The 27,592-nt window shown below is 44.5% G+C and overlaps 1 protein-coding gene across 1 annotated transcript; it reads left to right on the top strand.

Moving 5' to 3' along the window:
* PPP1R17 (protein phosphatase 1 regulatory subunit 17) lies at nt 1-22,994 on the top strand. Its single transcript, XM_061587404.1, has 5 exons — nt 1-45; nt 5,399-5,505; nt 13,615-13,767; nt 14,981-15,130; nt 22,867-22,994. Exons 2-5 carry the CDS (start codon nt 5,424-5,426, stop codon nt 22,935-22,937), a joined length of 456 nt encoding a protein of 151 aa, XP_061443388.1. The 5' UTR covers nt 1-45; nt 5,399-5,423; the 3' UTR covers nt 22,938-22,994.
* Nucleotides 22,995-27,592: the final 4,598 nt, after the last annotated feature.

Raw genomic sequence — 27,592 nt, 5'->3', positions numbered from 1 at the left:
GTGAACACTGACTCCCTATCGCACCTATCCCAGCTTCCCTGGTTGGTAAGTTCTTCGGCACTTTTGCTGGGGTGAGTGGAAGAGCTCTTTTCCCAAAGGAAACAGGGGGGGAAATCTGCCTGTGATGAGATAGTAATAAAGAGTCACAGATCAGTTCCTCTGCCAGGTAGATTTAAAGCCAGCTAACAGATGATTCTATCTGAGAAGAGTTGAATGAGATAGGAAAGGATGGGAATTGAGAGAGAGGCTGATGCCATATACATCAGAAAAAGAAGGGGAAATGTTAAAATATATTTAATCTATGATGCCAGGGTATTTGGACTTTGGACTGTTCAACTCAGTCCTAAGCACATTTATGTGCCGCTCAGTCTCAAGCATTTAAATGGGATAGATTTCCAAGTATACTTGGATTCACCGGTATGATCCTATGCATGTTTGCTTGGAAGTAAGTCCTACAGAGTTCATTGGGGCTTAATTCTAGGTCGGTATACATAGAATCACAGACTGCAATTGTACTGTATACTCACTTACCTGGGAGCAAGTCTAATTGAAATCAGTGAAACTTACTTCAGAGTAATTATGTTTAAGATCTAGCTGTGTAAATAGCTTAAACTAATGTGTTGTTTCACTTGCATCTATAATTAGCTGTTGTCGGATTTTGCTCCTAAAAGTAGGAGAGTGTGATCCATAACTCAGTTAAGCTGAATGTATTCTGATAGATGTAGATTTATAATACAATCCATCATATTCATTTTAAATGTGTTAGCTTTGGGGTGCTGTTTGAGATGAAAATCTATGGGACTAAATCAGTTTAACGCTAAGAATGTCATTATAACTAGGTTACGATTCAGGTGTTCACCACCATTTAGTACAACTTCCAAGTACAGAAGCTTTTGTTTGATATTGGAGGGGTGGGGAAGAGAAAATAATCACGTGTGCTCCTGCTGTGTGGTTATTTCATATAGACTAAGCTGAAGCTTATTTACTAAGGTGGCTTCAGATTTTTCGTTGCTTTTTGAAGTCGGTATACTTCAAATCACTTACAGAAAATGTTTCTTTTATAAAAGTTTTCAAATCTGTTCCCCCCCCCCCATGTGGACAACTCATTTTTCTGTCTGTGATCTGGAAAACAGATATCTGTATTCCATATCTTCCACACACAAAAAATCTTCCTAGGGATGAAAGGATCTGTCAGTTTTGGTTGTCTTAGTATTGCATTTTTCCAGTCTTGAATTCTCCACATTTCTGCAGCAATTTGTGTGGTTTTTTTTTTAAATTCCTCATGAAAATATTTCAGCATTTTAGTATGAATTTGTATGCAATTTTGACTAATGTGCATATTTTTGAAAGTAATTTCTCCTAATAGAAGGCATTTTGTATGTTATTTCAGTAAGATGTTTATTTTAATCCACACTCCCCTATTATATGCATTTTTGTAAACTTTTTCTGGGTTGGAGAACCGCATCACAAAATTCCGTTTCAAAGGACGGCTGCGTTTCGGTTCTTATATCGCTTCAGAAGTGAGAATTTGACAGATTTAGCTTTAAATGAAAACCGAACTGAATTTCTCCTCTATCCCTACTTCCTCCACATAGAGTGAGACAACATGTGCACTTTAGTTTTAAGACAGCTTGTAGAGTTCAGGCTTTTTAAAAAGAGGGATAAAGAATATTGCTTTTAGGGAAACTTTTGAGAATGACTACCTCATATGATTTAAAAGTTTCTAAAATTTGTTCTAGAAATGTTGTTACAATGACATCAGATGACTGTAGCTAAACCCTAGATATTTCCATTTCTTCTTACGAACGTACTATTAGTATGTATTTGTATTTTCCATGCATGAACATTCCTCTCTAGAAAAATATTGTCTGAGCTTAAACCAAAAAGAAAAAGTTACATCCCCGTCTTAAATGCATTACAAGGAAGTAAGTTCCAGTGAAATCAGGGATAAACCTCTTTAGCATCAGGGTGAAAGTTGTATCTGTAGTGGCACAGAACAGCATCTCAGGATACATAAGTTGTCATCTTCTTAGCTAGTCTAATTTAGAGATCACCTGCTAATGTGAACTACCTTGCTTATCTAGGCTTGAGATACAAGTGTTCATGTTAGGTAGACACTCATTTTGTGTATCTAGATCATGAGATCTTCACTGTATGAAACAATAGCACGTAACAATTTTGAGAAGAATAATCAGTGAGATGGGGATGCTTCTGTGTGATCTAAAATGTAGAAGCTTGTAGTTTAGAACTTTCACAGATCACTATCCTTCAAAGGGTTGAATGAGAGCCAGACTGCCCTTCCCTGCATGTTGTTAGTGGTTGGTTTAGGAGTAGTTGACAATGATAGTATTTTGGTTAGCAAACATGGGTATGATGGAGCTGCCCATTCAACACTGCTTTTCATTAATGCAGAGAGAGCCAACATGATGCTTTCCAGATGTTGTTGGACTCCAATGTCGATTACCCCTAGCCAGCATGGCCGGTGGTCACTGAAGAGCACTGTATCTGGATATCTGGAGAGCACCCCATCAGCTCTCCCTGCTAGAATGGATTTACTGCATCAATGGAGTAGAATAGACTGCAATAGACCTTGATGGGTTTTATCATCACACACATACTCAGCCCATTACTGAAGGCTGTGAAAAGAACAGGGATCCACAGAAGAGTCATATCACTACGCTGAAAAGGGGAAGGGCCATAGCTCAGTGGTAGAGCATCTGCATTGTGCATAGAAGGACCCAAGTTCAATCTCCAGCATCTCCAGGCAGGACTGGGAGAGAATCCCTGCCTGGATCCCCGTAGAATCACGACGAGTGTAGACAGTACTGAGCTGGGCGGACCGGTGGGTCTGACTCAGTATAAGGCAGATTCCTATATTCCTAGGATATGTGGGATGGGAGAACACATCATTTTCTTCTCTAAGAGACTAGAGACTCTGGTGGAATTTTTGTCCCTAACAGTTGTTGAGCACATCAAGGAAGAAATAGCCAGTGTTAGCAAGCGTGACTGATGTCTCTCTTGAAATATGACTGTAATTCCAGGAATCATAGTCTGCCCATTGCCGTGCTCTAGACACACCCTCCTGCTCCCTTTTCCCCTAGACGGCCATAAGATTATAAGCCTGATTTTAGCTTGTGCATATGTACAGCAGGCCATGAACTCTATAAAATATGCATAGTGCCATTTACAGAGCTATGGCACATCAGCAGCAGAAAGGAGGTGATCCTCATAGTCATATACATGCCCATAGAGCCCTTGCAATTTGTACTATTAATTTCTGTATCAATCATTGACAACAAAGGAGTTTATAATCCTATTTTAGTGACAGAAAACCGAGATTGCCAAGAATTCAGTCTGCCATGTATGAATATAATAACACAAGTAATGCTCATCTGTTGATTTGTCCATGTTGCATATATATAAACATCTTTTTTAATGCAAAACTGCCCTGAAGATTGGAGGAGGGGAGATTCTTGATGACAGCATGGGTACTAGCCTATCAGTGCTGTGAAGCATTGGCTTCTATTCAGAGCTTGCTGGGGCTGATGGGAGCTGTAGTTTAAAAAAGTAACTTTTCCAAGCTCTGCTTCTATTGTACACTTGCAAAACCTTTGGTTTTTTTCCCCCTAGAGTTCTACCCTGAAAAGGAAAGTATATTTGGATTCAATACGGTGAGAGAATGTATTTATTTAATATGATCATATGCCACCTTTCCTCCAAAGAGATCAAGGCAACATACACAACTAACTTCTAAGCAGCTATTAAAGCCATATGAGTACATATGCCTATATTGTATATCTGACAGACCTGTGTTAAGGTTGCAGTGTTACATTTCTTTGAAAAGGTTAATAAAAATGGGAGAGACTTCAGGAAGCCTATTATAGTCCTGATCTTTGAGAAACCCTGGTTGTAAGCAACACTTTGATCTGTTGGACTTTGTTTTAGTGTTTCAATTGATATTATTAAGCTATTAACGTTTATTTCATTAAGCGTTTGCTTGTAAATGAATAATGACACCAAGTCTTAAGCTATGCCAAAGTCTAAAAGTCCACACACAAACGGCTTTTCCAGACTTGTCTTTTGTAGCAGATAGCGATCATACCTAAAAATTCCCCTTGTGGAACTATTTGCATGGCAAGGTTCATGGGTCTAACTATTCACTGCAGTGGGAAATATGTTTATTTAATAAAGAAATGAGGTAAAATATAATATGGTAAACTAAATGTGCAAGTCTGAAACCCTCTGCTCGTATTCATCCATGGGTGCAGAGTAAACAGCAGGGGTGCTTCCAGACTGTCACTATTTTTGGGTTGGATTCAATCACATACTGGCAAATTCAGGTTGCACAATTAAAACTGACTTGGGGCTCTTGCACAACAAATCTGTTTCCCTGAAAATTCAAACTTTTTGTGATAAGGAAAGTGACAGGAAAATGCACTGGAAAGTGTAGGGTAGCACTTTGTTGATGCAACTTTGTACAACCTCTCTGTAAACAAATCAAAATGAATATTCCATAAATAACTGACTGCTGTCTAACCTCCCTGCAAACGTTGTCCAGACAAATCAGGATGAAGGCCCAACAAATAGGTCATCTGGAAGTGACTGAGATGGGATTGAGATATCACACTTCGTCATTTAGCTCTTAAAGAAAAAGGATCTCTTCTAGACAAGGGCTCAGATCAAATTATGGGCACAAGTACACAGCCATCATGGGGTGGAGAGGAAAACACCCACCAGTTGACAGTCTTCAGGGTATTCTTGTAGTAAACAGAAGGAACAAAAAGTAACAAATATTGGATGACTGGATTTCTGGGAGACATATTAAGGCAAGGAAAGAGAGAGACAGAGGAAGGCAAAATGAGGTTCAATATGCAGGGCAGGTATGTATGGCCCATGACCCATTAAGCCAAATAGAGTCCACCCATCATGGATGGCAGCCCATGAGAGACTGGATAGACCTCCTGTTTCTCAGCCTGCTTGGGCTTGCCAACAGAAGAATTGCTAACAACCTTGCAGACCGTAAAACATGACTTGTTGGCTGTGTTTACTTTACGAGGCCACACACTGTGCTCCATAAACCGATGTCAGAGAATGTCTTTAAATACTTGAAAAAGTCAGTGGTTCCTGAAACATTCCTTACATTGCCCAAGCGTCCCAAACATTATGGAAATGTTCCTTATGTTGACATTATTGTTTGTTGTTGACAAAGAGAGATATTTTTGTATGGGATTCTGTTTTATGGTTGTGTTAACTTAAAAATAAAAATTAAAAATTAAATTCGGAAGGAAAAAAACCAACATATCCAAAACTGACACAGAAAAAATTTTGTACGTTCGCATATGACACAGCATAGCATAACTGTTTATGTACCCTGTACTGTTATTGTTTCCCTTTATAGCTTCTAAAGAAAAGCTTCTTCAGTGATGTCAACTGAATATGTGCAGGCATCACATGATATCTCAGAAGACAGATTGGATGGGCGAGATCCTCACTGTAACCACTTAGGTCAGTCTTCTAGAGGTGATGTCAGCGCCTGTTGTGTAGCGAAAAGGTCTACTTTGCATCATTAAGCCCTGTCCATTGCCATCCCATCCCCCACCCCCTCAGTGGAACAACTGCTGCTCTTGAAACCTGATAGACTGTGCCTTCTGGTGATGCATCTGATGCCAGATGGAGTGGCAACGGGTGGGCTGGGCTGTTTTGTCATGTTCTTTCATCGTCTTCTTTCTGCTGGGCTCAGCATATAAATATTAGCCAAAGAAGAAAGGAGAGGAAGAACACAGAAGCGTTCAGATTTTCTCCTTTAATATTGCTAGACTCATCTTCCACAAAAGCAAGCTTGCCACAGCAAGATTTCATGCCTAGAGAGTTAGAGACTTTACTGCAAATCTTTTGTCATCTTTTGAAAATATTGCCATAGACAGCTGCAGAGGAATAGGGAAGAAATTGGATACGGTGTGCATTTAAAGGCAAGCCTTCTTAATATGTAAACAGCCATCCATCCAAATTCATATCTTCCCAAATTTTGCATTGCAAGTTCTCCAGCCAGGTAATTTGCACAAAAATGAATCTACTAGTGTAAAGTGTGCATATAAAGGCATCTGTTGCTGAAAATAATATACAAAAATGCATGATACTAGGGTAAATTGCTTTGCCAAAATGTGCATATTAGGGAAAGCTGCATGCAAAAATGTGGGTATTGGGAGAGGTCTGCACTAAAATGCCAATATATTTCCATGAGGGCTTTTTTAAAAATTCGCAGACTGATGGGTGGAGAAATAAACAACTGGGAAAAATAAACAACTGGAGAAACTGAAATCGACAGATTGACCCATCCCTGTACCAGCAGCACACTTTCTTCTGCTTCACCAAGAGATGTTTTGACTGTGCTCACTTCTCATTCCTCATACTTGCTCCTATTACAGAACCCATATTTCACATCAGCTTTGTCTAGTGCTGTGACTTTACTGAACCAAACACAATATGCTCTTATGACCAATAAGGTAGTGAAAAGCAACACTGTTTCCGCAGTTGTCAAATACCATGTTGATCGAACTCATTCTGCCCTGTTTTTCAAACGTACATTAGGCTTTTTCCACACTGCTTTTGTCCTTTTGCAGAGAATAAAAATCAGCTTGTGACAGGTAAAATGGTTATGAGATTTCCCCCCAAAGAATCCTGAGATTCTATGCACCACTAAAGGCAGAGCTCGGAAAAGTTACTTTTGTAAACTACAACTCCCATCAGCCCCAGCCAGCATGGCCACTGGATTGGGCTGATGGGAGTTGTAGTTCAAAAAAGTAACTTTTCCAAGCTCTGATTAAAGGTATAGGTTAGGACACAGTCCTAAGTCAGACCATTGGCTCATCCATCTCAGGGCTCATCCAACGGAGACAGATAATCCATGTTTTCCATATTCAGTTTGTCATCTGACAGTCCTCACAATGCCTGTTTGTTCGCTCTTTCCCGATTAAAAAAAATGCTTTTTTTGCGCCTGCACACGCAGTGGGAAGATCCGTACATTCTTTTCGCTGTTTCCCAGCCCCGCCTGTAAAACAACCCCCTATCAGCCAATTGGTCCGCAAAATATTTTTATTTATTTATTTATTTATTGAATTTTTATACCGCCCCACTAGCATAGCTCTCTGGGCGGTGCACAACAAACATGAATGAATACAATAAAATCACATAAACAATACAAAACAGATATATATAGAAATCCACAATCTAAAACCAGATTAAAAACATATATAGAAAAAATAAAAATGCCTGATAAAATAGGAAGGTTTTAACTTGGTGCCAGAAAGATAGCAGCGTCGGTGCCATTCGTATCTCTTCGGGAAGACTGTTCCACAGTTTGGGGGCCACCACTGAGAAGGCCCTAGTTCTTGTTACCATCCTCCAAGCTTCCCTATGGGTCGGAGCCCGGAGGAGGGCCTTCAATGTTGAGCGCAGTGTACAAGCAGGTTCATATTGGGAGAGGCGTTCCAATATGTATTGTGGTCCTGCGCCATATAAGGCTTTATAAGTTAAAACCAGCACTTTGAATCTGGCCCGGAAGCATATAGGTAGCCAGTGCAAGCGGGCCAGAACAGGTGTTATGTGTTTGGACCACCTGGTCCTTCTTATTAGTCTGGCCGCTGCATTTTGCACCAGCTGTAGCTTCCGGACCGTCTTCAAAGGCAGCCCCACGTAGAGCACATTGCAGTAGTCCAATTGGGAGGTTACCAGAGCGTGAACAACTGAGGTGAGATCCTCTCTGTCCAAATAGGGACATAGCTGGGCTACCAACCGAAGTTGGTAGAAGGCATTTCGTGCCACCGAGGCTACTTGAGCCTCAAGTGACAGAAAAGGATCTAAAAGTATTCCCAGACTACGAACCTGCTCTTTCAGGGGGAGTGTAACTCCATCTAGAACAGGATGAATATCCACCATCTGATCAGAGAAACCACCCACCAACAGCATCTCAGTCTTGTCTGGATTGAGCCTCAGTTTATTAGCTCTCATCCAGTCCATTATCGCAGCCAGGCAACGGTTCAGCACATTGACAGCCTCACCTGAAGAAGATGAAAAGGAGAAGTAGAGCTGCGTGTCATCAGCATTCTGATGACAACGCACTCGAAAGCTCCTGATGACCGCACCAAGCGGCTTCATGTAGATGTTAAAAAGCATGGGGGACAGAACTGACCCCTGCGGGACTCCATATTGGAGAACCCACGGTGTCGAGCAATGTTCCCCAAGCACTACCCTCTGGAGATGACCCGCCAAGTAGGAGCAGAACCACTGCAAAGCAGTACCTCCAACTCCACAAGTCTCTCCAGAAGGATACCATGGTCGATGGTATCAAAAGCTGCGGAAAGATCAAGGAGAATCAACAGAGTTACACTCCCTCCGTCCCTCTCCTGACACAGGTCATCATACAGGGTGACCAAGGCTGTCTCAGTGCCGAAACCGGGCCTAAAACCCGATTGAAATGGATCTAGATAATCGGTTTCATCCAATAGCACCTGGAGCTGGCCAGCAACCACTCGTTCCAAGATCTTGCCCAGGAATGGAACATTCGCTACTGGTCTGTAGCTATCAAGATTTTCTGGGTCCAAGGAAGGTTTTTTCAGGAGTGGTCTCACTACTGCCTCTTTCAGACAGCCAGAGACCACTCCCTCTCGTAAAGAGGCATTTATCACTTCCCTGGCCCAGTTGGCTGTTCCATCCCTGCTGGTTTTTATAAGCCAAGAGGGGCAAGGATCCAGTACAGAAGTGGTTGCACGTACCTGTCCAAGCACCTTGTCCACGTCCTCGAGCTGAACCAACTGAAACTCATCCAACAAAACATGACAAGACTGTGCTCCGGACACCTCACTTGGATCAACTGCTACAAACTGGGAGTCTAAGTCCCGACGAATGCATGAGATCTTGTTCTGGAAGTGCCCAGCAAACTCATTACAGCGGGCCACCGATGGTACTATCGTGTCCTTAGGGCCAGAATGAAGTAGCCCTCGGACAACTCTAAAAAGCTCCACTGGGCGGGAAAGAGATGACTTAATGGTGGCAGCAAAATATTGTTTTTTCGCCACCCTCACTGCTTCTAAATATAGTTTTGTAGAGGCACTTACCAGTGCATAATTGCATCCGTTGGGAGTTCGTCTCCATCTCCGCTCAAGCCGCCTCCTATCTTGTTTCATCACTCTCAGCTCTGGAGTATACCAAGGAGCTGTATGAGCTCTACACAGGAGAGGGCGCGCAGGAGCGATCATGTCAACAGCCCAAGCCATCTCCGTATTCCACAGTTCAACTAGGGCTTTGACAGGAGCGCCAGTCTTTCCAGCCGGAAAATCCCCCAGAGCCTTTTGAAACCCCTCAGGATTCATTAGTCTCCGGGGGCGGACCAATTTAATCGGTCCCCCACCCTTGCAGAGGGGAAAAGCCTTTGTGAGTCTAAACTTCAACAAGCGGTGATCTGTCCATGACAAAGGAAGAGATGTAAAATTCCCCACATCCAGATCACCACCTCCATGTCCAGTAGCAAAAATAAGGTCTAGGGTATGTCCCGCCACATGTGTTGGGCCATTAACATACTGGGACAGCCCCATGGCTGTCATGGAGGCCATGAAGTCCTGAGCCGCCCCAGACAAAGTAGCCTCAGCATGGATGTTGACATCCCCCAGTACTAAAAGTCTGGGGGATGTCAGCAATACCTCCGAGACCACTTCCGTCAGCTCAGTTAGGGAAGCCATTGAGCAGCAGGGTGGGCGGTACACCAACAAGATTCCCAGTCTGTCCCTCTGACCCAACACAAGGTGCAAACACTCCAGACCAGTTATTGTATGGACATGGTGCTTGATAAGTGAGATGGAACTCTTATAGACCACAGCAACCCCCCCTCCCCGACCCTCAGATCTACCATGATGCTGGACCAAATACCCCGGTGGGCAGAGCTGGGAGAGGCTAGCCCCTCCCTGCTCACCCACCCAGGTCTCAGTTATACATGCCAGATCGGCCGCCTCATCCATAATCAAATCATGGACGAGGGAGATTTTATTATGTACCAATCTGGCATTTAAAAGCAGCAACTGGAGATCCGAGAGTTGGCTGAGAGGACAACCAACAATCCTGCAGGTGTGAGTAGGACCGGAACAAGGCACAGCCACAACTGGTCTGGGCCGCGTTCCCCTTACCTGGCATGTCCTTCTCACAACGCCATACCTCCTTCTGCCCGTCACTACGCTAATTGGGGCCCCCTCAAGTCCTCCCGTTTGTTGAAAAAGCCCCCTTCCTAGGCACATAGTAAAAATCTATATATATCAGCTTACGCACCATTCACTATCAAACATACACATATATACACATCCACACATTCATCCACACCAAGCACCAAACACCTCCTGTCGTTATTCCCGGATCTTCACAATGATTTTCCTCGTCTGTACAACCGGTGTCTCCAGTCCCCACCGTCTCTCCACCACGACCAGTAGCTCTGTCCTCAGTCGAGATCAAACAGCCAGGCGCCTCGCCTTCTGCACCCCTCACAGGTCCTGATTTTCCCTCACGATCTTATTCGCCGCTGCAGCCGATAGAGGGCGTACCGCGCTACACCATCACAGATGGAAGCGCCAAAGGCAACACAGGAATGCGGACACACCCGAATCCCGACTCAGCTCCACCACGCCACACCCACCACCAGCCGCTCCCCCGCCAGCGAGAGACGCCCGATGCTCAAGGGGACGCCATCCCCCAAATAGCACTCAGCAACCCAACAGCGACAGGAACATAGGCCACAGCAGCGATGAAAAGGCACAGGCCACGACGAGCAGCGGCGGTGGGGGAAGGCACAGGATAGCGCAGATCACAGCAGCGGCAGCAGAGAGGCATAGGCAATGGCAAAACACGAATGACAGCGGTGATGACAGCTGCGGCAGTGGCAATGCCCGAGCCATGGCGGGAGCGCAGGCCACAGCGAGAGAGAGCAACAGCGGCAAGGAAACACGGGCCGCGATGGCACAGGCAGGCTCCAACAACGGCGGCAAGAGGCACAAGCCGCAGCAGGGGGCGGCAGCAACGAAGGAAACCCGAGCCGGATCCAACAGCAACGGGCCCGGCGGGAGACGGCAAAGATATTGTCAGTATTTCCCTCTCCACCTCACTAGTTGCCAGTCACAAGAGGTAAAAAGAGGTAGCCAACCAGAATAAGAAGGGGGGGAAGGCGCTTACTTACGCTCTTTTCCTCAAGCCCCACAAGATGTTAAAAGATGTAAAAATGTAAGGGCAGCGGCGGTGGAGCTTTCACCGTAGCATCCTCCTATGCCGCTGCCATCTTTTGATATGACGTTTGCTCCTCTCCCCCTTTGCAACAAAGCACAATAACGCGCATACGCTTGAACGTAAGAGCATGAAAGTTTGAATTTCCTGTGGCTGTAATGGAGTTCCTTGCCGCTGGCCACTCTGGAGCAGGGCCGGCGGGGTGTGTGTGTCTCCAGGTGCTTATATGCCAATAATTCCTGTATTTTTGTTTGCTTGTATCTGCGATATTATGCAAACATTCTGGAGATACACAGCTGGCAATTCTACTTATTTCTCCAGAACTGTGTGTCATATGTAGGAAGGAAGTGGGCAGCGCTGTGGGTGGATTCCCACCCAGTACCCCATCACTTCCGATTGTAAATGCTTCTTCTAGGGACAGGGGAAGAGAGGGGGGCGAGGGAGCCACTCGCTGAGATTAAGCCCCCTCGTGCAGCAAACGGTGAAAATGGCAGAAGAGCCTCTCCCCCCTCTCCTCTCTGTCTGAGCGAACCCCCCCCCCCGGAGCGTTGTTTGGAGGCAGCCGCAGGGCAGCTGCAGCCGGCCAGCAAAGCCAGCTGGTCGGCGGTGAAATTGACAAGATCACGGTGGTGAAATTGACAAGATCACGGAGGAGCCTATGGAGGAAGGGGAGGCCTCCATGGGGCAGTGTTTGAGGGGCGTGGGGGTGCCGAGGATGATGGGGGAAGCCACCCAAGGCAAGGGGGTGCCAAAGGGGAGCGGCTCGTGAAAGCAGTGTGCTCCAAACAGCAAATAAGGTTGCTGAACACCCTGTTTGCGGCTGCTACCCGCACTGAGTCGGTCCAGGGAGAGATGGAGAAGGGGGGAGGCCCCCTTCCCGAGCCTCTCCGAAGTAACCTGCTGGGGGGGAAACCTTGGAGAGGTGGCAGGAGGGAAAGGGGAGCCCTGCGGGGCATGAGGGGCAGCCTGTCGCCCCATCTCCTCAAGCCGCTGGCAGCATGTCAGTTTCAGAAGGTCTGCGAGGGAGGGAGCCCCTTTGCAACAAAGCGCAATTATGCCCCAGAATATTTCGCAAAAACGACTGTATGCTTTTCTACTTTATGCATATTAATGTTTCTGGAGATACACACGGCTGGCAATTCCACTTATTTCTCCAGAAACGCAGGTAACGATGTGTCATGTCTAGGACCTTTTCTAGAGTGCAGCGCTCGGCAGCGGCTCCCAGCTCCTCCACACTCTCTTTCTTGCTCTGCCTGCCTCTCTCTCTCTGCTTAGGTGGCAGAGGCTTCCCAGCAGCTTCCCAACCACTTTGGGCAAAACTTGATGCTCCATTGCCTTCACCCACCCCTCCTTCTCCCTTTCCTTCCCGTGGCCCTTTGCAAAGCACCAGGCTCTCCTTTCTTCCCTTTGTGTGTGCCTGTGCATGTCTTTCTGTCTCCGAGTGAAGCGGAAAGAGCAAAGCGAGCTCCCTGCACCAACCAGCCGCACTTGAGTTAGAGCAGCCAGGAAAAGAGGGGCTTTACACACAACCACAATTGCAGATCTCACCCAGAGCGGCCGCCCAGTTCGCAGGCTGGCTAAGAATAAACTGCTCTTGCTGCTTCTGCGCAACTGCAGATTTTTGCATCTGTTCAGTAGAAGTTGCAACACCACACCATTGCTCTGATTTGTTCCGTTTTCCCAGGCTTTCCCTGGACATTCGCGCACATGTGCAAAAGTGGAAATACGTGATTAGCTGAGAATGAGGGGGTATAGGGAAAAGCCCAAGAACCGCCCATCACACACCCACAGCTGTTAAGTCCGCGGTATTCCATCCAAGGGCCTGAAGGCACAGCGGATGATTCCCGATTTAAAAAAGCAAACAGCATTTTTTGCGGTAATGCAACAGCGGATTTAACTGCACGAAAATGCACAAAAGCACGCTACGTCATATGGACGACCAAAAAATAATGAATACACAAAGCGATCATGTCACACATTATATGGTCATCTGGATGAGCCCTCAGTATCACCTGGCAGTGGCTCTGCAGAGTTTCAGGCAGGAGTCTTTTCCCAGCCTTGCCTGGAGACGCTGGGGGTTGAACCTGAGACCTTACAGATGTGCTACCACTGAGCTAATGCCCTTCATGTTCACCTACACTCATGGAATAAGAAGGGTTCTCATCATAGCAAAACCACTGTATTTGCTAGGGTTCTGAATTAAATTACTTATCTCATCCCCCATGCAACCTTTCTGGGTCTTCTCGTGATCTTTGGCTATTTTGCACTGAAGCTATCGTTTCAGGGAAGCGCTGTTTAAGGCTGAACTTCGTGTGGTTGTTTTGATAATAGTTGTGTACTCTATTTTTTTTAATGCAGATAACCTTTCTGAGCAGTTGCTTAAAAGCTGTGAACTCAAAAAGATACCAAGAAAGGGGAAACCTCTTCAAGTCTCTCAGAAAAGTGAGCATGAACAGAAAAAACCAAAGAGAAAAGATACGCCAGCAATACACACCCCACCACCAATAGTAGGTGAGCACCATGGATATTATCTCTTTAGCTACTGCTAAACCACTGATGGAATCCACTGGTACCTGCATGGATAATAATAATAACTGAATAATAATAATATGTCTTTTGCTAGTGCTTCTATGACTTCGCCGTACTTCAGGGATGATGGAACCTCTGGCCTTTCAGCTGCTGGTGGATTCCAAATCCCATCATCCCTAGTTGCATAACAAATAGTCAGGGAGTTTGGGAGTTGTAGTCACAGAAAATCTAGGGGGCCACAAGTTCCCCATCGTGGCTGCAGTGCTATAATATGCAGGATGCAATAGACAAAAACTCCCAAGGCTGGCCCAGAGCAGCAAATGATGCCCCACCCACATCAAGGTGCGTAATACCCAAGACCAGCCATGTTAATTTGGCACGAGGAAGAAAATCTCCACCAGCCCATTAGTAAATTACAGAGCATTCCTAACCCCTGATCAAACCATGCTGGAGGGGGTTGGGCTGTGGCAAAAGTCTCCCTTTGCCTGGCTCTGCTCAGCTCCACTGGACTTTAGTGGTCGGAGGTCTCTGCCATTGTTTATGTTCCCCACTGTGTCTCCTGAAAGCACAGATGGGTAAAAATTGTCCCTGCCAGTGATAGCCAGTGTAAACTCCGCTAATGATGTATTTTGGGGGAGGGAAGAGGATGGAACTGGATCGGCCAAAAAACTGCAGGATCCTAAACTAGTCCAGCTACCAGTGATGGGCCCAATCTAAGCCTCTCTGTTGGGCTAATTTGGGGCTGGTGGAGCAAATATTAGCCCTTTTACTGCCCCTGCTCTCGTGTTCCACATTGGCCAGTGTGAGCAGAGCTGTGGGTGCAATAGTGGCTCCGCTTCTCTGTTCAGCTCCACTGTTCCTGGCTGGAATTAGGATTGTAGCCACAATTAACTCACAACTTGCACCCCTTTCAATATACACCAAATCAGTTCCCTGCGCCAGCTGTCTTGTTCTGCCTAACGATAGGGCTGGCCCTTACTGCTTCATTGATGAGGCTCCTAGTATTTATACCAGGCCCATTCAATCCAGAGTCTTCAAACTGCTTGCCAATTGCAAGGACTGATGCTGTGTAGGGGGCCTTATTTCTTGGGCAGGGGATTTGCTTGCAACTGCATCACCTCACGCTGATGAGTACAGAAAAAAAATCAGCATGGCTCCTAAAGGCTAACTTCCGCTTCTTATGGCATTTCTGTAGGCATTCTTTCAGACCACTTAATTAGGAGGTGTGACATCTCTGAGAAACCACCGAAGAGCAACGCCTATCTAGCATTTCAAAAGACAGAAGAACAGAAAAAGCCCAGAAGAAAAAACACACCTGCAATAAATACACCACCTCTACTTGCAGGTAAGGGAAATGTGAAAGAGACTAGCAAAAGCACTGAAGGCATTATGGCATGGCTCTTGAACAGGGCGTGTCGCATTGATAGCCTCTGTATTTAGATGTCAATTTTTTTTTAAAAAAAAAGTAGGTGCACATCTCCATGCAGAGTATGTAACTGCAGGTACTTAAATGTGAGGCTGTAGAAAATGCAGCCCTCTAACTGTGAGATAAGACACACACATTATACTTCTTTCTCTCTTTTCCACTCTTTCTAAACCCATAGTCAGTCCTCCCCCTCAGCATACTTCCACTATGTCTATATGTTCCTTGCAGTGCTCAACCCACTATGTAGCTAACTAAGGTATGACTTGTTAATGGACTTCAAACCAGAAGAAGGTTAATATACACCTGGATTGGGGAGCCTGTTGCCTTCCAAGATTTTGAAGGGGTATAACTCCGATCATCCCTGACTATTTATCATGCTGGCTGTGGATGATGGGAGTTGAAGTCCAACATCTGAAGGGCCACAGGCCCCTCATGCTGCTAGCACACCTAGGGTAGCCAACATGGTGCCCTCCAGATGTTGTGGACTACAACTCCGATCATCCCTGATCATTGGCAAAGCTGACTGGGGTTGATGGGTGTTGGAGTCCAACAATATTTTGAGGGCACTTCTTTCAATATTCCTTGTATACACAGTTACCTAGGAGTAAGTCAAGAGTGCCTCCTCCTGGGGAGAGGACTTTACTAATAGTAACCCTGCACAACTTTTAAAGATACAGAAGACCTCTTGGTTGCCAGGCCCAGCCTCCAAGAGGTCTTCTGCATCTTTAAAAGTTGTGCAGGGGGAAGGGAGAATTCCACCTTGTGGTTTTTCCCATTTCAGTGTTGCCAGAACACCTGCACTTGGCTGACTTTCTCTTCTCCTAAAGATACAGGATCAGTCTCAGGCCCTGAACCTGGCAACCCCGAGAAGCCATATTTCTTTCCTTTCAGTAGCGTAGAATGATGATTGGTATATGAATCTATCACCTACTAAAACCTACGCTTGTTGGTCATGAAGAAACCCGTAAATGATCATTTTGAATTAAAGGTGAGATGGTGAAGCCAGTGGAGGCTGATCCATTAGGGCAAGTGCGGCACTGCCCACCAAACTCAGTCTGCCCTCAGTCACCCATCACCTGCCTGCCTTCTTACTTACAGCCAGTCCAAGGAATGGCCCTGGCTGTCAGCTTTCTCCAGTGTTGTCTTTGTAGGATTCAGCAAGGAGGAGGAAGGTAGGGACAAAAATAGAATTAATTGGCTGTGCCGCTCATTGGCCTTGGCTGCACCTACCGTTGGGCTCCCTGCCTTCCACCCTACCAGTCCCAACTGTCACCAGGTGCCACTGGGTGAACCCATCATAAGCCAACCATTTTATGGCCCGGTGACTTGTCTTCTGAGCGACTGGAAACATTTCACGATCACCACATCCAGAAAATAATCTTGAAAAGTAAATTGAGCCTGGCGCAATGAACCAAAGCTACCATCATAACACAAGTTAAAGCATTTACAGGTCCAGTTACTGTCCCAAAATGTGGAGGTCATGGTGGCATGACCACCTCAAAAGGAGTATGTAATCAACTCTGAACTACAACAGTATGAAGCTTCCTTGATGCTTGGTTGACTACCATGCGGGGCACTGGTGAGCTTGCGGGAGAGAATGAGTCAATGAGCTCTTGCCGAATGCTTTGCCAGATCAAATCACAGCTCTCCATTCCCTGCCCCCCCAGAAGCCTCAGCATGGTTATTGGCAGCAAATAAAAATGTCTTTTCAGTTCCTGGTTTCTTTTTTTTTGCTCCTGTGTGGAGTGCTAACCAAATGGACATACTTAATGATTCTGTTCTTATTTGCACTCACTCAGTATTTACTGCTTCTTTTCTTCCTGCCAAGCAGCTGCCAAAGGCATGGGAAGCAGGCAGCATCCCAGAGTCAAGCTCACACCAATTATTTCCGTTGGTGCAGCACTTAATTAATAGTTCTGTGAACACAACTGTTTGCCCAAATGGTTTTCCTCCAAAGGAGCTGAAAATGGCAGACCACAGTGGAGTATTCCCATTCAAGATCAGCCCTCTATTCTTTTTTTGGGTGGGTGGGTGGCTGAGGTACCTTCATGAGATAATATACAATAATATAAAAAAGAATACAAATGATGCAAGGGATTGAAACCAATATATATCTAGACAGGAGGTCAATTTACAGGCATCATGTGACTCCCACGTTTACACTGACAAGACTAGTTCCCAGTTTAGTTTCAAAGTGTGGGTTGTGAACTACAAAGCCCTGACCAGCTTGAGATCAGGTTCCCTGAAGGACTGCCTTCTGCTGTATGAGTCTCAAGCAACAAGATAAGGGCTATGTGGGCACCCCAATGGACCCAATTCAGGGATCCCACTGGTGTGCCCACACAGCCCCAACCTTGCCACCTTCCTGCCCCCCCCCGCATCCATCCTAGTAAGCACCACTGTTGGGAGGGTGGCAGCTGGGGATGGATGGACCCATTAAAGGCCAGTCTATCCATTCTCAGAAAAGACGGGATTAAGGGCAGGTCCATGCCATACATTTAAGGCACATCCGACACGCATTTAAAGCACACGACTCTCCCCAAAGAATAATGGGAACTGTAGTTTGTTAAGGGTGGTGAGAATGTATAGCTCTGTGTGGGGAAAACTACAGTTCCCAGGATTCTTTGGGGGGGGAGTCATGTGATTTAAATGTGTACTGGATGTGTTTTAAACATATTGTATCGATCTGTCCTAAGTCTGTCCCTTCCCATTCCCATTTTAAAGGAAAGTCCTTAAAAACACACTTGCAAACATACATTTAAAAAATAACAAGGCGGTCTAAGAGTTGTGTGCTGCCTTTGTAAGCCTCCTCCATTCTTTCCCCTTAAAAGTTTTGAAATAGTGTGTCCACAGCCTGAGCAGCTAGCTCACAGGACTCCTGGCCACTGTGTGCTTTACATGAACATAGCGCAAGTCATTCTGGGAGTGATGGGGCTTAATGATGCATGGCTGCTCCTGGGAGTCAGTGTATGGAAAAAACACAGCTGCCCCCAGGTGAACACTGGGAAGCGGCTTTCATGAAGAAATGAATGTTTTCACCTTTGTTATAATTAGCTGCTGAGTAGGAATGAAATAACCGTTGGCTTTTGGTTCTCTCAGTTTCTCATTTTTCTCATCTTAAATTTGACTCTCCACATTTCTGCAGCAATTTGAATTTTTTTAAAAAATAAGTCCTCATGAAAATTCTTCAGCATGCTAGTGCAAATAGATAAATACATTTTTGTATGCATCTTTGACTAATGTACACATTTGTGCAAGCAATTTATCCTAATTTATCCATGGCGCAGAGTGGTAAGCAGCGGTAAAGCAGCCAAAGCTCTGCTCACGGCCGGAGTTCGATTCCAATGAAGGGAGGATGTCGAATCTCCGGTAAAAGGGGTCGAGGTCCACTCAGCCTTCCATCCATCCGTGGTTGGTAGAATGAGTACCCGGCATATGCTTGGGGGTAAAGAAAGGCCGGGGAAGGAACTGGCAATCCCACCCCATATATACAGTCTGCCTAGTAAACGTCGCAAGACGTCACCCTAACAGTCGGAAACGACTCGCACTACAAGTGCGGGGACACCTTTACCTTTAATGCATTTTTGTATGTTATTTTCACAAATATATTCATTTTGTGCATACCTTCCCCTAATACCTGCATTTTTGTAAACATTGCTTGGTTGGAGAACCTGCATTGCAAAATTTGGATAAGTGCACATTTCAAAGGATGGCTGTGTTTTGGTTCTCATATTGTTTCAGAAAGTACAGATTTGATCAATTTGGCTTTAAATGTGAATTGAATCAAATTTCTCCCATATCCCTACTGCTGAGCCATAAATTTCACTGTGTTTGTGTTAAAACATTATTGGGTGCATCCAACCACGAGAAGATCAAGATAAGTTCCAAAACATTTCATGGAAAATTTTAATTCTAGCCTGCAAGTGCATAGATACAATTTTCAGATTCTGTGAGAAACCTGAAGATATTTACGGAGGGATCTGTATACACCTTCTATGTTGTTAAGAGGTCAAACCAGGATGCAGGGGGGACATTCTAGAGGTTTCTAGACTGAGCCACATGGCTTGGGTGAGGTTTCCAGGGCTCAGACCACCAAGGGACATCCTTCAGAATAGCAGGGCTTTGCCATCCAAGTATGTTAGAACCCCAATCTCTGGGGAGGAAATCCACAAGCAGAAAGATGTCTAATGTTACAGTCTCAAAGAACTGTAATTCTAAATAGACAAAGATGGGGAAGAAACCAGTGTTATGAACATCTATTCACAAGTGGAGAAATGAGGTAATGCCAAATATAAGCCTTGCTTTCTTAGCTAAGTTTTTCGTGCCTTTGTTTAATCAAATCAGCTGAAGTGGGTAACTATTTCTGAGGCTTAGCAAAAATGTAAGAGTTTCAAAAGCATAGTTGTTTTGTTCATTTGAATTTCGTACACTCTTCACAGAGCAAAAGGAGGTTTAGAGCAGTTCTGTAATGCCAATTATACAAAAACTGTTCAAAAATATGCCTTAATTTCAAAATTAAGCGTTCTTCTCCCTCCACTTGCTCCAACTTTCTTCACTAAAGAATCCTATGCCTGCTTAACTGAACATAAGTCCTGTTGAGTACAATGGGACTTGCTACTGAATAAACATGCATAGGACTGCATTGTCAGACTACGGACCATTCTCTAATGGAAACACTGCTTCCTTTCCCTTGCTATAAGGGAAGAGAGAGAAGTTCAGCTTCAATCACCCTTTTCATACACTTAAGATTTTATTCTAGAATCAGTGGAAGCTGAGTTCTTGTTTTTTCCACCTAGTTCACACACAATCTAGATCTATCGGCTGGGTATATAAGGGGTAAAACGGTCTTTCAGGTATCCTGGTCCCAAGATGTATAGGGCTTTGTACACCAAGACTAGAACCTTGAACTTGGCCAGGTAGCAAATGGGCAGCCAGTGCAATTCTTTCAGCAGCTGATTGACATGTTGGTGATACCCTGCCCCAGTGAGCAGTCTTGCCGCTGTATTTTGCACCAGCTGCAGCTTCTGGACCAACCTTAAGGGCAGCCCCACAAAGACCACATTACAGTAATCCAGCCTAGAGTTTACCAGTGCATGGACAACAGTGGTCAGGCTATCCTGGTCCAGAAACGGCTGCAGCTGTCTTACCAGACACAGCTGGTAAAAGGCACTCCTAGCCGCTAAGGTCACCTGGCCTCTAGCGACAAAGATGGATCCAGGAGCACCCTCAGACTACAGACCTGCTCTTTCAGAGGAAGTACAACCCCATCCAAAGCAGGCAACTGACCAATTATCTGAACTCGGGAACCACCAACCCACAGTGCCTCCATCTTGCTAGAATTCAGAGTCAGTTTATTGGCCCTCATCCAGCCCACCACCGAGTCCAGGCAGCAGTCCAGGGCTTGCACGGCCTTTCCTGATTCAGATGTTAAGGAGAAATAGAGCTGGGTATTGTCAGCATATTGCTGACACCTCGCCCCAAATCTCCTGATGACCACTCCCAAGGGCTTCATATTGATGTTAAACAGTATGGGGGACAAGATGGTACCCTGTGGCACCCCACAGCCCAACTGCCAGGGGGTCAAAAGCCAATCACCCAATCTACCTAGAAGATAGGATTGGAACCACTGTAAAACAGTGCCTTCAATACCCACCTCACCAAGTTGGCCCAGAAGGATAACATGGTCAGTGGTATCAAAAGCCGCTGAAAGATCAAGCAATAGGGTCACACTCACCCTGTATTTCTCCCGATAAAGGTCATCCATCAGGGTGACCAAGGCTGATTCAGTCCCATAACCAGGCCTGAACCCAGACTGGAATGGGCCAAGATAATCTGTTTCATTCAAGAGTATTTGCAATTGCTGCGCCACAACCCTCTCAATCACCTTCCCTAAGAAGGGGATATTTGCGACCGGTTGGTAATTGTCACAGAGCAATGGATCCAGGGCAGGCTTTTTCAGGAGTGGTTGGATCACCACCTCTTTCAAGGCGGCTGGAAACACTCCCTCCTGCAATGATGTATTGACCACACCCTGGATCCACTTGGTCAACCCCACTTGGCAAGCTTTAATAAGCCAAGAAGGGCAAGGGTTAAGAGGACATATTGCTGGCCACATCATTGCAAACACCTTGTCTACATCATCAGGCCGCATGAACTGAAACCATTCCCAAGAAGTTGCAGCAGATGTTGCACTGGACACCTCATTGGGGACTACAGTAGATGTGGATGGGGTATCAAGACTGTTACAAAGGCGAGCAACCTTACCCTCAAAGTGCCTTGCAAACAATTCACAGTGGGCCTTCGATGGGTCTAAAACTCTATTTCCTGGAGTTGATGTCAACACACCCCTAACAATACGGAAAAGCTCCACTGGATGGCTACTTGAGGATGCGATGGAGGCAGAGAAGTGAGCCTTCTTCCCTGCCCTCACTGCCACACAGTAGGCATGGTTATGATGTTTTACTTGTGCCTGAGCAGCCTCACAGCACATCTTTTGCCACTTGTGCTCCAGCTGTTGTTCTGCCTGTTTCATTGACCTTAACTCACTGGGGTACCAAGGTGCAAACCTGGCTCCACAATGCCAGAGAGGCCGCTCGGGGGCAACCATGTCAAGAGCCTGACATGCCTCGCTGCTCCATAGCTTGACAAGGGCTTCAACAGGGTCACCTGCTCTATCTACTAGGAACTCCCCCAGGGAATTCAGGAATCCAGTGGATTCCATTAGTCTCCGGGGGTGGACTATCTCAATCTGTCCACCACCCCTGCAGGGAAGGATCAGAGCCATAAGTCTAAAATTTACTAGGAAGTGGTCTGACCATGACAATGGGGTAACATCCACCCCTCCTATCTCCAGACCACCATCTGGAGCAAAAACCAAGTCAAGGGTGTACCCTGCCCTATGTGTTGGGCCGGTGACAACTTGAGACAGACCCATGATCATCATGGAGGCCATGAAGTCCCAAGCCACAACACTAAAGGCAGCCTCAGCGTGGACATTGAAATCACTCAGGACTATCGTTCTGGGCTCCTCCAATACTATATGTGAGATGGCCTCTGCAAGCTCAGTCACAGAAGCTGCCGGGCAGCAGGGTGGATGGTACACCAGCAGCAACCCTCGTTCACTGTCTCCTTGGCCTGACACCAGGTGCAGGCCCTCACAGCCAGCTCCAAGACAGAGTGGTTTGCTGGTGACAGAGATGGAAGTAGGCAGTCACAGCAATGGGAAGGGGGATGTATCTACCCCTGTTCCGTGACATTATGAGTGGGCACATCACCATTTCCTTCTTCATTCACCTGCACATGTGCAGGGAGGAAAAGGTGTGGATAACTTTATCAAGGAGTTAGTTTTCAGATGTGTATCAAGTAACCCACCCTTGTGGACAGCATGATGTAGACTCAACTAGATCCATACTGAAAGCAGCATGTTGAGGATGGTCAATTCTGGATTGAGAAAAACAAATAACTTATGTTACATCTCGCTTGGCCCAGAAAGCTCTGAAGCCGCAAATCTGATTTAAGTGAATTTTCTGGACACATCTCTGTCACTAGCTGCAAAATCTCAGCCAGTCACTATTGGCAACCTGACAAGTTTAACAGTCCAAAGAGATGTTTGTTTGTTTGAATTACTCTAATCTGCTTCTTTTCCCTTGCTTTAGGTATTAAACTACTGAAAGAAGATAAACAAACCGTGATTGTGGAAGATGAAGAAAAGGAGGCAGAAACTTAAGCTCTTTAGAGTCTTGTCATATTTTTTGTAAATAATTCTGTGTAATTGAGTGGTAGTTAGGGATGTGCTAGAATTACACCCAATTCAGATTTGGTACTGAATTTTCTATTAATTCACTTATTCTTTATTGAATCTCTATATAGTGATTTTCCAGGGCTATTTTCAAAAATGGATTTTTTTTAAAAAAAGAAAAATCTGCCTCTAAAATGTTGATATTAAGAATGATACTTTTATTGATATTTCCTTTCATGTACTGATATTTCCTTTCAAATCATCAATATTAATATCAATGATTTTGGGGAGGAAAAAAACCTGGATCAGTAAAAGGAGCAGACAGTGGACAAAGAACAAACTTGATTCGATACCAGCCTGTTAGGTCAACGGATGCTTTTGAAGCAGTATCGGCCAATGGTTCCCATCCCTTGTGGTAGTGCTATTTTTCCAAAGTCAGTTTTTAAAAAAATCAGAAATATAACCCATGCTGCTTTCATATATGGCATATATTGCTGCTCAGATGTGTTTAATTAAATATAGATCATATGAATTGTATTCCTTCTATATTACAAAGCACTAAAGAAACAAGGTTTATTTTCATTGATTTAAATAGCTGCTGCAACTAATCAAAGCCAAGCCAGTGACACTCTTCTGATGAGTATTGTCTCTCTGGATACTGCTGGAACATCCCATGAAATATATCAGTATCAGCTCCTCCTGTTTAGTCCTTTATAGACACACAGTCCTTTTGCATAGAGTTTTGTTGTGGTTGAGAGTTGTGCTGTGATGGGGTAAATACAGACTTTTTATTTTAATTTTTAATGACATTTTTTATTTTCAAACAGACAGTAACTTTCAGTTAGCATTTTTCAGTAACCATATCCTTTGTGGATCCAGAGTGCTTTGTGCTTCCATTCAAATTCAATAACGGCCAGAATAACCACTTCCCAGTGGTCACCCAAAAAACAAACTGGTGAAATAGAAGTCTAACACAACAGGCTTAAATTCTAGCTAGTGAAGTCAGGGGTAGACACTGACTCTTGCAGAGACCTGGCAAAATTGAGGCCCAATATCCATCACATCTGCCCATCAATATAGAATGACCTTCATGAACACCCCACTGCATATTCTGTCTCACATCCATGTGACATCTTTTCCCCAGGCCTTTTCCTGCTTTCAGACACAGGTACAACACCACCCTCTACTCATCTTTCTATCAGTAGTGTGCAGACCCTCCCATCATGCCATTCATGAGATTCATCACAGCCCTTTCACTTCATCCACAGATGTTTATCAATATTCTGTTGCGACTGTCTCTTCTGTTCAAACCAATGCTTGGTTTCAGTCAACAGTGCATGGCGGAGGGGGGGATATGCTTATTTTCTAAATAACAGTGAATTTTGAGTTATCCTGAATTAATTCTTGGATATCTCATATATTGCAATGTACTTGCAATTCATGAATGTGTAAGAATTGGGATAGTGCCAAAAAAAAAAAAGTTTTGGATTTGTGGGTTCATTTGGGAAGCTGCTTCATGTTGTTGGTTTATGGGCATGTGTTGTTTCATTTTGTTCCTACTTCATATGCTCATTTTAGTTTGTGTTTCTCATTGATTTAAATGGAAAAATCACATGGCACCTCTGAATTTACACTTTTGATAGGTGATATTTTCAGGTATGGTAGCTACTTCTGAGTGGATGAAGTCTGCCAAATTTTCAGACAAATAGATCCAGGGGTTTATGTACCAGGCACCTTTGGAGCATTTTAGGAAGTCCCTGTTGCCCTGCTGCCTTTTTTTCAATCGTGTATTTGCATGAAACTCACAAGGAATGTAGAGGTGCTCTTTGGTAGGATCCCAACAAAATTTTACCTAGATATGCGCAGGGGTTCAGGAGTTATCCACTATACATCAAAAACAGTATCCCTTAAAGGATAATCACTTAACTGTTAAGTTAATCACTTAACTGTAGGGTTGCCAGGTTCAGGGCCTGAGACTGACCCTGTATCTTCAGGAGAAGAGAAAGTCAGCCAAGTGCAGGTGTTCTTGCAACCCTGTAATGGGAAAAACCACAAGGTGGAATTCTCCCTCCCCCCTGCACAACTTTTAAAGATACAGAAGACCTCTTGGAGGCTGGGCCTGGCAACCAAGAGTTCTTCTGTATCTTTAAAAGTTGTGCAGGGGGAAGGGAGAATTCCACCTTGTGGTTTTAGAACACCTGCACTTGGCTGACTTTCTCTTCTCCTAAAGATACAGGATCAGTCTCAGGATTGAACCTGGCAACCCTACTTAACTGTAAGCAGAACAGGGCATGAAAAAAGTAGGGCCAATTAACTGGAGCTGAACTGCAAGTCTGCAGACAATGATAGGCATGATTCCATTGTCAGATAGGCCGGTGGATTACTGTACTGGCTTGCTCTGAGTCACCTTCACCACTTCCTGGTGCCTTCCTTACAAGTAAAAGGCTCCAGAATCATTTGGAAATAGTTACACATAGGCAGGGTAAAACACAGCTTCTAAAATGCAAATATAGTTTAATTTTCCAATTACTTTGGTTTCAGCCTTTGCCTCATTTATCTCCTTTTTAAAAAAGAAGCATCCTGATTCCTGATTTATTTTGGATCCAAATCAATTGGACAAAGGTGCTGGACGTATGACCTGGGAGACCAGGGTTTGAATCCCCACACAGCCATGAAGCTCACTGGGTGACCTTGGGCCAGTCACTGCCTCTCAGCCTCAGAGGACAGCAATGATAAACCACCTCTGAATACCACTTACCACGAACACCATATTCATAGGGTCTCCATAAGTCAGAATCGACCTGAAGGCAGTCCATTTCATTTTTCAACACAAATGCAATTCTGAATCAGCTGTTTCACATCAGTCTCATCAGCAGGTATCACTTATGAGACAGAGCTTGGAAAAGTTACTTTTTTGAACTACAACTCCCATCAGCCCAATCCAGTGGCCATACTGGCTGGGACTGATGGGAGTTGTAGTTCAAAAAAGTAACTTTTCCAAGCTCTGCTTATGAATGGCAAACAACCTAGGGACTGATATGTCAACACACTCCATACAACTCAGTAAGGATGTTATGCCATTTTAAAACTGCTGATAATGAGTGGAGAAACAAGTCCACAGTTGTTAATGTTAAACCAAGTATTCCAGTTGTAAGATAATGTTTGCTTATTATCTTCGTTTGTACAAGTGATTTGGTTGCATTTTCCTCATTACTAAATGTAGATTTAATGTAGCACTCTGAATTAGAATGTGATGAGAGCAATCCATCTTTGCAACCTTCAGATTAGAAAATGCAGTGCCCCCTGTAAACCAACTGTCCAGAAGTGAAGTGTCTGTAGTGTGTGTAGTACTATATACAATGTAAACTGATGAGGAGATTGTAGAATATGAAGTATCTGGGTAGATGATTCTTTTAATCTTTGTCCTTTTTTGGTTGAACATAACCTGTTGGTGTGTTTTTACATTTCCTTTTTCAGCATATGTTTAGTGCCCCTCTCAAAACCCTCATTTATTTTCATGGATGGCTTGCACTGTGAGATCTTCCAGTGTCGTGATCTTATGCACTGTGATGATTGCATTGACATGTGGCTTTATTACCTGAACTGCAGAGATGCTGCAGCATAATGCATTTTATTCATTCCATACATAAAAACATCAGACCAAAGGTCCAGTAAGGCCGGGGATGGAACTGGCAATCCCACCCCATATATACGGTCTGCCTAGTAAACGTCGCAAGACGTCACCCTAAGAGTCGGAAACGACTCATACTACAAGTGCGGGGACACCTTTACCTTTATCTGATTGGTTGATTAGACCCATGTGATCTTATTTTGCAAAGACATAGAAAGCCATTCTGACCATAGCAAAAACATTTACCTTGGCAGCTTGCTCTCTCTCTCTCTCCCCCTCTCTCCCCTAGAATATGCAGGCCATCTCAAATCTAAGTTTTCTTTTAAAAGTAGAAAAATAATCCCAATTATTTTGTCCTACCAAAAGAGGAAGCTTTGAAAGAAAAATAAAGCAGCATAATTTTTATTGCATCCCTATCCCCCACCCTTCTAAAAGATATGTACATATTTTTAGATTTATTTGTCATTGGAAGGTGTAACTATATTTAAAATAAAGAGACAGAATATAATGAAGTGATTTAGCTGATTTCCATGCTGTAAAATGCCACCCCACAAGCAATATAACAATAATTTTGTAACTAGATAAAAAAGTTGTCACGGGGATGAAAGAGAAGAAATAGGCATGGGAACCCTCAGATATATTGGCTGACAAGGGATGATTGCAATGTAAAGGGGGAGGGGACATTAGCAATGAAGAAATCCTGCTTGTCTAAGTACTGGAAAGCCCATTAATATCCTTTCTAGGTTGTTGAGGCCTACCCTGGAAATAGAATGCATGTTTCAAAGTTTCTCTGCAACATTGAGGGCTAGGAACATGATTTTGGAATGAAGTTAATGGCTAAATTCTCTCAATTCTATAAAGCTGCTAACTTTCACAATGTACAACATAAACTTGGCCTTGTAGATTTCTAGAACTCCAGTTTATGAAGGTATTTTGCTGTTTGTACCCTTTGCACCTCAGATACTCTACTCTAAATAATTTGTTGTGTTTGTTGTTAAAAGAGCTTCTAGCT

This window comes from Rhineura floridana, chromosome 10 (assembly GCF_030035675.1).
Source record: "Rhineura floridana isolate rRhiFlo1 chromosome 10, rRhiFlo1.hap2, whole genome shotgun sequence".
Classification (NCBI taxonomy): Eukaryota; Metazoa; Chordata; class Lepidosauria; order Squamata; family Rhineuridae; genus Rhineura; species Rhineura floridana.
This window is presented reverse-complemented; position numbering and strand designations above follow the sequence as displayed.

Coding starts and splice junctions, on each gene's coding strand:
- PPP1R17 (XM_061587404.1), top strand. CDS start 5,424: ATGTCAACTGAATATGTGCAGGCATCACATGATATCTCAGAAGACAGA. Junction 5,506..13,614: donor TCCTCACTGTAACCACTTAG/GTCAGTCTTCTA, acceptor TTTTTAATGCAG/ATAACCTTTCTGAGCAGTTG. Junction 13,768..14,980: donor CACCCCACCACCAATAGTAG/GTGAGCACCATG, acceptor GCATTTCTGTAG/GCATTCTTTCAGACCACTTA.